The sequence below is a fragment of the Trachurus japonicus genome, chromosome 14 (genome assembly GCF_045865225.1).
Source record: "Trachurus japonicus isolate A0001 chromosome 14, Traja_1.0".
Classification (NCBI taxonomy): Eukaryota; Metazoa; Chordata; class Actinopteri; order Carangiformes; family Carangidae; genus Trachurus; species Trachurus japonicus.
Window position 1 is genome coordinate 15,072,316 of NC_140920.1, and position 12,647 is coordinate 15,084,962.

General features: G+C 38.6%; 1 protein-coding gene across 3 annotated transcripts; it reads left to right on the forward strand.

Moving 5' to 3' along the window:
• The first annotated feature begins 603 nt into the window (after positions 1-603).
• On the forward strand, positions 604-9,688 carry il13ra2 (interleukin 13 receptor, alpha 2). Of its 3 annotated transcripts, none has more exons than XM_085796826.1 (9): positions 604-784; positions 1,120-1,271; positions 2,551-2,707; positions 2,799-2,919; positions 4,050-4,234; positions 4,393-4,547; positions 5,993-6,140; positions 9,048-9,162; positions 9,252-9,688. In XM_085796826.1, the coding sequence occupies exons 1-9, from the start codon at positions 694-696 to the stop codon at positions 9,337-9,339; spliced, it is 1,212 nt and encodes a 403-aa protein (XP_085652952.1). In that variant the 5' UTR covers positions 604-693; the 3' UTR covers positions 9,340-9,688. The 3 variants fall into 3 exon arrangements, with proteins under 3 accessions (XP_085652952.1, XP_085652950.1, XP_085652951.1); XM_085796824.1 differs by lacking the exons at positions 9,048-9,162; positions 9,252-9,688 and adding exons at positions 7,203-7,271; positions 7,570-8,264; XM_085796825.1 differs by lacking the exons at positions 9,048-9,162; positions 9,252-9,688 and adding exons at positions 7,203-7,271; positions 7,570-8,264 and having other exon boundaries at positions 681-784; positions 5,996-6,140.
• The last annotated feature ends 2,959 nt before the right edge of the window (positions 9,689-12,647 follow it).

Here is a 12,647-nt window from a genome sequence, read left to right on the forward strand (position 1 = left end):
GTACTCCACTTTAGCACGTCTTTTTCAACAATTGGGTCATGAGGATGGGCGACTGCCCCCCTCCACCCCCCCACCCCGCACACCACTGGACAAGTGTGTCGTGGAAGTGAGTGACTAACATGGAGCTAACAGTGAGGAGAATTTCGCTGGAACCATCAGCAAAGCTGGTGATAGGACCTGAGCTGAGCCAACATGAAACGACAAATGCAATGAAATATTGCCCTCCACCCCATCCTTTTATCATACTTCCTCAACCACTCTGATACTTGCAGTTCCTCATATTTAGATGGAAATGATTACTTAGAAACCAAGCAGGGTGGGGTGGGGGGGAGATCCACGTGTCCGGTTTCTGCGGGTGGGTGTACAAAGGGGTCAGTCCTCCCACCGTGTCTCAGTCTCCTAAACTCTGTCTGAACCTGCAGAAGGCAAAACGGTCCTCTTCCCTTCAGGTGAGTAGGCTGCGCTCGACTGACAATCCGCGCTTTTGATCCCATGACGCACCACACAGACGAGTCAACGCCAGAGTATTTTATGGTATTTAAACACCTTCAAGATTTCATTATTATACTTGTCATAACCACGTCAAGCCGATGCTATCACAGTAGAATTTAAACCGAGCCAACATCATCTTTACATCTCACTCTTTGTTTTTTCAGTCGCGGTTAGAAGCTTGTAGCCTGTCAAATTGTACTAATGGGAAATAAATCGGCGGTGATTCATCGAGCCACGCTGATGCTGCTCTTATTAACCTGGAGGAGAAGCATACATTGCAATGGACTCGCAGGTTGGTGCAGATTTGTTTTCTTAATTTTTTCACCCCTCTACCTTATTTATAGGAATAACTTAAACCTAGAAACACGGAGTCTGAGTGTGTTGCAGGAGGATGTTTGCCAGTTCAGGTACGACTTAGTGCCTGGGGGTTAAAAATGCGGGATTTGTTCCAAAAACAGAGGTGTAAATCTAAATCAGAATAAAAACTTTAACTTCTCCTACTGTAATTTATTTTGTAATCGAATGCAATTACCAGCCAGCCTGGGCATGTGCTGTACTAGCACCAGTCTGACTGCTGGGATTTATTAATATTCAACCTGAGTTAAGAAACAACCTTGTCACTTGCAGTGGACCCTCCTGTGGACCTGGTGATATTAGACCCTGGACATCTTGGACATCTTGAAATTGCATGGAGCCCCCCAGCCAGTCTGATCAACAGGACAGAGTGTCCAAAACTGTATCAGATGGAGTACTTCAACACATACAAGAACAGCTGGACTGTAAGTGCTTACAATTATGACTTATTGGTGTAAGATCTAGGCATAAATTAAACTATAGATTCAACCCATGGAAATGTTACTTTTTAAAATATTTATCCAAAAATGATATTCATGTGGCTATAACAGTCTGTAGGCTATGTGACAAATGATGACAGTAATGAAGAAAAATGATTATACCTGCACATGCAGATGGAGCTTTCTTTTGCTCACATGTGGCAAACAGGCAACTCACAAGATCATAACATGGACAGGATGAAATGTGTGTGTTTGTTTTTGTTTTCATCTTTGAAAAGTAATTTCCTGATTTAAACAGGCTCAGAAGTTCCACCAAAAAGCCTCCAAGCTACTTTTAGAGGTCAACTTTCATCTACTTTATTTTGTTGTCAATACGTCCCATGCAGTGCCCAGGCAAGCTACAATAAAAAGGCTCCGTAACAATACAGATGTAGTCACGTTTGCAAGGGATGCTGATATCTGCGAATCTGTGACGATGATGATAACCATCTTTTTCTGGGAAACACGAGAAGCACAGGCACAACAATGATGTTTGATGATGTGAATAGAGGTAAAGAGTTTTCACTGGAACACTCAAAGAAACCAGAAGGGCAACGGTGCCGAGCAAAGGAGTGGCAGCCATAAAAGTAGTCAAACAGGCAGGTGAACAGCGGCGAAGATAAACAATTGAAGATCTTTTTGGCAGTGAGTGAGACGAACAATAAGGAACAATAAGGTGTATATACACAGGGGTGATTAGTTAAGTGGGAACAGGCGTGTGCAGGGGATGGAGCATCAGAAGGGAGTGACTACACATGACATGATACAAGAGTTAGTAGGCCTAACTACTACTACAACTTTGGCAGAAGAACTGTGGTATGTGATGTCATGGCTTTGACTGTGACCATGGTGATGAGGGATGCCGAGGGAATGACATGGACAGTGTGTGGCTGTGTCATGACATCTCAGCTACTATGACTATTTCCTACTAAAGCTGCCAATTTAAACAGGAGATGTTAAGATAAAGTATGATACAACAGCTATCAACGCTCGATTGTGACATCCTGAAAATTCCATGTTGTCTCATTGTCGGCAGGAAATGAACAAGTTCTCATTAAATTTAAATACAAACAGGGCTGAAAAACACTAAACAACTTTGATTGCTAACACACTGGGCCCAATTATCTCTCATTGAAAGTCTAGTTCCTGTAACATCTTCTTGTATTTACATCCTGTAAATACAAACTGTAGACTAAATAACAGATTCTTGTTTCTGGATTGTCAGGCCATCAGGACTGCCAAGTTGTCGTACAGTGCCCAGTTTGATCTGATGAAAGAAGTAGCAGTGAGAGTGTACACATTGCTGAGTGGACCCTGCACCAACGGCACCATGATCAGGAGTACGAACTGCACTCAACTGGTCCAGAAACCTCCCAGCACAGGTCAGCCATTCAGCTTATTACAGGTGTAACATAGGGAGGAATCAATGTGATGCTGATCATTTTGGAATGTGACTAATTGTTTTTCCTCCAGGTGTTGCTGGTACCGCGGTCAAAAAATTTGCCTGTGTGTTTAATAACATGGAGAACATGGAGTGCAAGTGGGAAAGAAGCCCGAGGATGCCAGCCAACTCTCAGCAACATCTATACTTCTGGTATGTCCTACACCTAACAAAGACTAGTAGCCTACAATTTGTGATCCCCTGACTTTTGGGTTATTTAGGTTTAAAGTAAAGAATTGCAATCTATATGAGTTCGCCTGTGATGCTTCAAAATCAAATAATAAGTTTGGTCATCTTCATCTACAGCAAAACTAATGACACTCCCATTGGGTCTGTCTAGCATACTAACATGCTGAACGCAGATGCTGATCCCACTTACTGTACAACAAAGTTTTGACGTTGTTATTATGAGCATGTTACTGTAGATTGACAGCTACAGATCAGAGACTTTTTATCTTTTCTTTTAATATCTGTCATATGTATATGAATTGTCTGCAAGGCTACTACCATGACACATTTCCTATTCTATTTTATTCATAATTGATTTGTTTTCATTTATATAGACAAGAAACACAGACACAAAATGATCCAGGAGACAATGATATAAATAAATATGAAATAATGCTTATAGATAAAATAGAATTAATGTAAAAATAGACAAATTGATAAAATAAAATAAACAATGCTCTTTACATGCTCTTAAAATAATATCAGTTAACATAACAATAATTGCAAGCCAGAAAATGGAAGTCTGCAGTATAGTACATTTACCAAGAGAAGTGAAAACATATATACATTTTTTGGTGAACAACTTTTTTTTTTTTTTTACAAACATTGCAATCAACAATAATGAAAACATACATATACAAACGTAACACATACACATTTGTATGCAAATACACACATGCACTACTGAAGATGTTTGGTCGTAGAACCAGGACAAACAGGATGAGATCTAATCTTCTCCAGATGTAACAGATTCATGACTCATGTGAGCCAAGTCTTAAAAGAAGACACATCCTTAATTTTACACAGAATTAGTTTTTTTAATATTCATTCCTATTTGAAGTAACCATGTAATATTTCATTGCTTTTTGTTGCCACTACATATTAGGGTCCAAAAACTAACCTGAGATCAAATTTCATCACACAGTTATCGTTACAGAATTGCCTCACCTCTAGTCCTATCACATCTTACTTACACACTTTCAACACTCAAAAATCCCCTATGTCGATGAATAGATTAGATTACTAAAATCAGTGTTTCATCAACTCTTCCCCAGGCACAAAAAACTGGAAAAAGCAGAGGAGTGCCCGAAATACATAATTTCAGGAGGAGCGAGGAGTGGCTGCAACTTCACTGGGAAAACTCTCCCTGATTTCACTGATATCAACTTCTGTGTAAATGGGTCCTCACCTGAAGGAGCCCTGGAAGCTGTGTTTTTCTCTCTGCAAACCCAAAATCACGGTATGGTGCTAATGTATACTCACTGACTGCTCAGTGAGGACATCCATTGTCAGTTGAAGACTTTGTATTTGTTGTCCTTACTTGCTCTGCTACAAATTTGCTGGTCTTTGGTCAGATTCCCGTCACAGTCTTTTACTTTCTTACAATATTCATTAAAGTGAAGCCTGGAACCGCAGACAAGCTACATCTGCAAACACATCCAGATGGGAAGCTGGAAATACAGTGGGCGCGCCCAGCCGGGAAGGTTCCTGGACATTGTCTCAAATGGGAGGTGGAACACAGTCAGGAGGGACCCGGTGGAAAGAGTACATTGGTAAGATTTCCCTGATGAATACTTAAAAAAAAAAATGTGATCACACTCTTAAAGGGATAGTTCACCCAAAATTGAAATTTCACTCATTATCTACTCACCCTCATGTCGACTAAGGGCTGGGAGAAGTTTCAGAGTTATCCGTGGCTTCTCTGAGTTACAGGGGGTCTCGGCGTAGCAGTGTATGTCCATATAACGGTTGCAAATGGATACCAACTGTCCTTATAACAAAAAGACACACCAAAAAACATCCAAATACCTCCATGCTGCTCGTATGTAATGTCCGTCTTGTATTGAAGCCCCGAAATGCAAAATTGTCCCGAAAAAATTAAATAAGTCTATATTTCAAGCTTGTTTTGTAGCGGAAGCTTCTCGAAGCTCCTCTTCCCGGTTCATCAAATTTGGACGAACTGGGCTTCAATACAATACAACAGCTTCAATACAAGACGGACATTACATACGAGCAGCATGGAGGTATTTGGATGTTTTTTGGTGTGTCTTTTTGTTACGAAGACAGTTGGTATCCATTTGCAACCGTTATATGGACATGCACTGCTATACCGAGACCCCCTGTAACTCAGAGAAGCCACGGATAGCTCTGAAACTTCTCCCAGCCCTTAGTCGACATGAGGGTGAGTAGATAATGAGTGAAATTTCAATTTTGGGTGAACTATCCCTTTAAGGCACTATGACTAAGAACCATCCCATCAGAAATCCCTATAGGGTGTGCACCTTTCCATCTTTGTCTTGACTGGACTCTAATACAAGATTGATGAAAACTCTGCAGAGCCAGAACTACTGTGAGAGTTTTGTGAACAAGGACATCTTTTAACTTGAGCTTCGTCGTGTTTTCTGAGTCACAGGAACATTCCCAGAATTTTTGTTGAGAGAGGAGTCTCATTAGAAAACCTGCTTGCAGCTATTTCCTTAATTCCCTCTAATTATCTATCACCTGGATCCAATTTTCCACACTTCTCCACTTTTTCAAAGTATATGACAAATTACATTTCAACACCTATTCAGATTCTTGTCTTTTGTCTTTTTTGCAGCCTAAATGTTGGGCCTCTAAACAGTTTATAATTTCATGCAGTTTTTTACGTGATTTTTGCTATTTTGTATAAAAGTCACTTGGGCACAGAAAAATACATGAGAAAATACAACTGGTCATAATAATAAACATATAATTCATAAACTCTTCATATTCAATAGACATGAGGTAACATTGCGGTCCCTGACATGGAAATTCAATTCTGTGATCTAGCTCTGACTTGGCTTCTGCTTAGTTACGGCGTTATGGCTTTTATTGGTAGATGTTTTTGTGACTCCCGCTATGAGAAAAATTGTTGACTCATTCATCTTAAGACAGTTTGGGCACTGAGCATCAACTCGTTAATTTGCCGTGCTTTGTTCAAATTATTTCTCAACTTTTTTTTTTTTATCATTGACAGAAGCAGATTTTAACTGAGCAGACAAGCCTGACTCTGCCCCTCATCCATGACTCTGAGAGAAACTGCTTCAGGGTTCGGTCTAAAGTGCACAAGTATTGTGCAGACAAAGGCTTTTGGAGCGAGTGGAGTCATCAGAGCTGTCATCCAGGTAAAGATGTTTGAATTCACTGCAGCACTGCATTAAAAATAACAGTAGGCTATCTCTTGTTAATGTGTAATACCATTAATTACAAAGAAAACCCCAAATGCTCTTTTTTTTTTAGCATGAAATTGGTTCATGAGCTGATACAAAGTCCAGGTTTAAGGGATTGTATTGGCTAAAATAACTGCCAATAACTACTACTACATAGATTTGTTCTGATGTTTTTGGTCATTAACATATTAAAGAAGAATAGATTCATCACTTTTTCCAGTTAAAATTAGAAACATCACGGTCTGCACATTAGATCAATTGTTGTTAATTCTTGATATCAGGCCCAATTGAAAGTTTTGCTGTTGTTAATTTGGGATTGTGAGCCCTTCCTTTTCCTAACTTTAATGTCATTCATATCATATGGAGAGTTTAGGCTGAAACATTTTTTAGGAAGAAAAATTAGTCTTTAGGGGAGAATCATTGAGAATGGATTAATAAACTGCGAGTTTGTGGATTGAAGTGAACACATTCGAGCAGAGGCCATACATGTAACACTGTTGTGTTTTGCATTTAAAGCTCATTTGACAATAACACTTTAGTGTGACTGTCTGAAATGCTTGATTGATCAATGTGTACCAAAAGTCAGATCATTAAAAGAAATGCTACTTCTAAAACAGTACTTTGTTACATCATCACTGTGTCTGCTAGTTTCTGTTTAGATGTTTATGTTTCTACAAGGGTTCGCCAATCTGTGTGCTTGCTCTACTAGTGTGGGAGCTTGGTTTGCAATCTACATTAATTGATCTGTCCCTACTTATTCTCACAATAATACAGTATGATCCCCTGGGAGCTACAAAGTGTCTGGATCAAGAAGTTCATAAAACTGCATGTGTGCAGTTATCAAAGGGAACTGTTATTCAGTCCCTATATTAAAAGACTTCGATGCCCCCCCCCCCCCAAAAAAGAAAAAAAAAAAATTGTGACATGTCTCATTGAGATTTTTATGTGAATGAGAGTGTATTTTCCATTGTGTAAATAAATTACAAATTATAATGTTAAGCAACTTTTTGACTAAAGCCACCTCAAGTCTTCATGAGACATCCTAACTTTGTGGATTCCCTGGAAGCCCCAGAGGAACTCATCAAGGTAAGATTCATTTTATGATTTATTATTATTCATTGCTATTTTCCTGTTCTAATGTCAACTCTGATTGATATTATATATACAGTATATATACCGGTATGTATAGAAGTAAATGTAAATCAGATTTTTAGATACATGGACAGACATAAGTTTACATTAACCTTTTCTGCATTTCCCTTCTTCCATGTTTCAGAATAATAATAGTATAACAGTTTGGGATTTTACAGAACAATAAATTAGCAAATAAACATAAAAATTAAGTGCTGATATTTTAATATGTCCTCCGTTTTTTTCCCCACAGATGCCGCCTGGGTCCCATCTGTTGTTTGCAGAGTGGAAGTGGAAGATCATCTTTTGTTTAAGCTTTGTACTTTACTGGAAACTATTTAAACAAAATGAAAAATAAGGAAAATGAATTCTGTGAAGTGATGTAACAGTGAAAATTTTAAAATGATAAGAAGGGAAAACACACCAAAGGAAACACCTCATTTGCTTTTTGTATCCGTTTATTGTGGTAATTAGATTCATTTTCCATTTGTTTGTGAATTTTTACACTTTGCATTGACATATTTGCATGCCATTATTATTGGATATTGAATGCAGCATTAAATTTTGCACAGAAGAAATACATTACTCAAAGATTTACCAAAAGAAGCAGAATAAGTCCTCAGAGACATTTAGAGGAAGGAAGCCGGAGCACACGGTCAAGTTAAAGCTTTTTAATAAGGTGCAGCTGCTGACGTTTCGACGTTGCAAGTCTTCTTCAGAGCAAACGTCCTCAGAGTCTTCCAGGCAAAACGTAGTCTTTGCCCATTAAATTCCAATTGTGCAGGAAAACCACCTGAACTAAGAGAAACTGAAGGTATTTAAGGGAGGACACCAACGATTCTGCCTTTGTGCGCGAAAGTAGTGCACAACCAGCTGTCTTCCTACCGTGGTCTACTCTGCACTGACCTGGAGAAAAGGAGTTGGCTGCAACAAGAACCGGGGGACAACGCGGGGACATGTTGTGACATGTTGTGTTAAAAGGACATTTTAATGACTCAAGGCATATTTGATTGAGTCCAAGCTGAGCTCGATACTCTGCACTCTTCTTAAGTATCTTTAACTTTTTATTTTCATATTTAATGGTTGAGTGTTGACTTCTTGGCGGTGTTTTACTACCCAGATGTCTTGTTAAAATTCCAAGTCTTATTTGTACTGGGTAAACATGAAGGATTGCTGTCTGTATCTCATTATTATTCAGAATAAATGCTTTTGAACTTGCTGGTGTGAGTCTTTTCCTTCCTTTTACTGAAGTTGGCTGGTAAAGGTGTTCCTCAAGGTTCAAACATAGGCCCCTTGAAATTTTTATTTTGGCTGATAGGGTGTAAGAGTCTGGTTTTTACTTTTTATGACCTCCAGACATATTTTCTGTTGTTTTGGCTCTGAATTGAAGGTATTTGTACTTGGCCTGAGTAAAATCCTCGACATTTGTAGACATTGCCAAGAAAACAGAGACATGGGTGTAGTCTTAAAGTCAATTCTGCAAGTCAGTATTTTGTTTTAATCCCAAGCGATGTAGTGTAATGCTAACACAACAAGCCTAAATATTGATCTTCTGCTTCATTTGGACATTTTATTCATGTTGATTTATTAATGTTTATGTAGATTTTGGTTGATTTGTTGTGAGGTTAATGGTTAATATTTTTTATTTTGATTAATATATTTGTAAATAAACCTCACAGACATGAAAATATAACTCATAGGTATGTGTGTGTGTGTGTTTGTTTGTTTTAGAAATGAAAGTCACTTCTAAACCAGAGTGGGACACGGTACCGGTCTATGTGTATGTCGCCATTGCCATCATTGTCACGCTGGTGCTGTCTCTGTGTTTGGTGGCAGTGATCAAAGTGTAAGTACAGCACATAGTGCACACACAACCAGATGTGCATAGAACTGACAAGATAAACTCACTAAACTCAGACTGTACTTCCATTCTAGCAGGATATCTAGACAAAAGAAGAAGCCGGACTCTATGCTCACCACCTTGTTCGCCAGAAACTCAGTTCTTACAGTGGTGGAGGCCTGACGGCTGCACGTCCGTCAGACAGACATACTATTGTTGCACTCCATCTCTCTCATTCTTCGGGGTCCCTCAAAGTGTTGGTAACCACTGAAAACACATTACTGAAGACTCAACTTGTTAGACTGAAAGTTATTCACCAACAAACGTAATATTTACAAACAGTATTAGAGTATTTTAATATACTGTACTGTGTTTGCATTTTTCTGTTTACATTTTCTATTGCCAATGCTGACCGTTATATGAACTGCTCTTTGATGTCATGGTAACTGGATATGTTATGTTTATGAGTATTGCTGTTTATGATGGGTTTTGTACCTTCTGTCACACTTGCCAGCTAAGTTAGTTAGAAGAATATTTTGCAGATGTTGCGTGAGCAACAGTTGGGAATTTGTATTTGATGTTTTACTGCTTGATAGTTAATCCAATTAGAATAGGGATTTTATGTGGTGGAGAGTTAATGATGTTTAACATTTATTTTATCCTTTTTACTTTTTGCCACAACTCTTGCCAAACAACAAATAGCCTATATCTATTTTTATTTCAGCAAACAGGGTTAAGATGTGTATGTTTGTGATTGTCTCTTAATTGCACTTTTCAATCCCATTAAGTCTTTAAGAGATTATTTCTGTTTTTCTTAAGCAGAAGAAATGAATCAGGGGTTTTAATGCCACAGCTCCTTGCCAGTTTTGTTTTTCTTTTTTGTATTTGTTTCAAATGGTTTGAGCCATGACTCAACTGCAAAACAATGTTTACAGAATTGTTCAAGTATTATTGTTATGCCAAAATGCCAAAATGCCAAAATGCCTCGACCAAATGTGCCTCTTCCTTCCTTTATAGATGTATTTAATCATAGAACTGAATGTTTTCATCACTTATAATCATTTTATTCTGAATTTACATCCAACAGAAATAAGGAGAAATGTCTCTTTCATGTTCTCATATCATGTGAGACTGATTGAACCCCTCTTGAATATACATACACAAACTAACCTCATGGTTACAAAACAACACATGGCAGCTTATAGTTCACCTGCTGTCATTTCTATATGATTCCGTAAGTTGTGAATGATGACAACCTTTAATATTCACTGCTTGCTATGATGAGTATGGTGTATTACTTCTAGAGTCAAAGTTACTTTTGTTTCTAACACTTCAAAGAAAACACAACTCTGGGAACAATGGAGCAAGTCAGTGGGTTCTGGGGGGAAAATGTGGAAACCAGGATTTGAAATAAAGTCTTCTGTTGAAGTTACTATGAACTGTAGTGTGCTTTTTGTTTTGATAATTTTTTTTGAGACGGTTTATTAATTCAAAATGCCAAAATGTCTGCCTCAGATGAAAATCATTCTGGGAGAAATTGGGGAGACTGTAGCTGAAAATTGATCATATCAACTGAATTCTGCTTAAGGGTTGTCTGTCTCTTCTGAGAAAAGGCAAAACATTCCAGACCTATCAGATTGGATTGAGCTTTCAAGCCCTAACATGAAAGTTGCACAGGCCATTGAATTTCCCCTCAAGAAATAAAAATAAATAAACTGGCAGATACAAACATGCTCGAGGTGATTTAGTTCCGAGAATGAAATACTTGAAACATTTTATTTATTATACATGCATAAACCCTGACAGAACACTGACAGAAATCATATCATATCATATTGTTTAATCATATTTATCCTTACATGTGCAACCCTTTAACCTGCGAGCCACATTTTTATGGATGACTTTACCACAGAGTAACTCTAGGAGGCTCCATTTGCAAAGTTTGCTGCAACCTCTAAAAGAACAATCATGTAACATGTACAGTATTTCTATGTATCCATGCTAGGCTATACAGTATGTGCAACTTTGCTTGTCTGAAATATAAAAAATGTGCTTCATGTAGGCTACACTGACACATTGTTCATGGTATGTGAAAGAGCAGCTCAATGGCAAAACTAAAGGGAGATGAATGTTGGCAAAATTAGTTGCTTCTTGTAAAATAGTCCTGAGAAATGTGAGTTCTGTGAGTCACTAACACCACTTGAGAAATTTGGATATGAGTAATGGAAGACTTGCTGCAAGGTGTGAAAACAAAAATAAAGGCCAAACAAAGGCCAAACAAAGGCCAAATAAAGCGTAGGAGATGTGTTTGCAGGTGCATAGACAGAAAGAGAGAGGGAAAGACAGAGAAAGAGGAGAGAGATACACTGAGAACTGGTTCCAAGTGCTGGGCCTCACAATTTGGCTTCATGACATCTAAGAAACAGTGTTCACTGACAGGCCAGGCAGCAGTTGGTAAAGGGACATGGCCACACACCAGTGTGTATGGTCAAATAACCTGTTTACCCGCAGTTTTCTTATTTAGAATGATAAATAAATTACCTCCTTTCTTGGTTAGAAACAGGTAATGCTTTTTGTTTGCTTCTGTGTACTCATGACGCCCCCTCGTGTCCAGATAATTTAAAACACCCACCTGACTCTAATGGAACAGGTGTTTTTACTTTCTTTCAGTGATTTTTCATATTAATGTTTTTCCTTTCACTTTTAATTGGCATGTTGTGTCATGCACATCTTGTTTTGAACAGAAAACCTCATTACCTTGATAATGAGGGTATCTGAATGGTCGATAAGGACCAGAACACGGTGCCCCCAGTGTTCTGGTCCTCATCAACCATTCAAATACCCTCAGTGTGATTCATTGAACAGGTTCCTTGCTCTGACTGCACCACTCTCTCAATACTACACATGCTGAGCTATTTTTCATTTTCACTCCACCAAAGTTTATTTCACGTTGGGAAAGTGACCATCTGACTCCAGGCGGGCTGCTGTTTTTGACTGTTTGATCCAACACTCATTGACGTCCACAAGGTCAGCCACACAGCTGACTGCTTCCCACAACAGGCCGTCTTGTCCATGTTTGACTGTCCATGTGCCTGTGTGTGTCTATGGTTGGTTGTGTGTATTTATTTATGTATTTACCTTCATTTGATAATAAAGAAACATTCTTATTATAATAAAAAATAATTCATCAGTAGAGAATGAATGTGAGCTGTGATATTTCTCATCGTGGTGTCAGGGGTGAGGCTCAAAAATGTTATTCATGTAACTTGACTGCTGTATTTACATCAGGTTTTCCATGCACAGTCCTGAGGTTTATCAGGACTGCAGGGCAGTGCGAGCTGATAGTGGAGGAGAAGTGAGTAACCTTTTTGAGGTTAATATGTAATTTTGGTGGAGCCAAGCTGGATGGAGGATCAGGAGCAGGGTAATGTATAGCCCAGGCGTTACTTCTCAGTCCATTAATCCTCCTCACTGGTCTGCTGAGCCCAGTC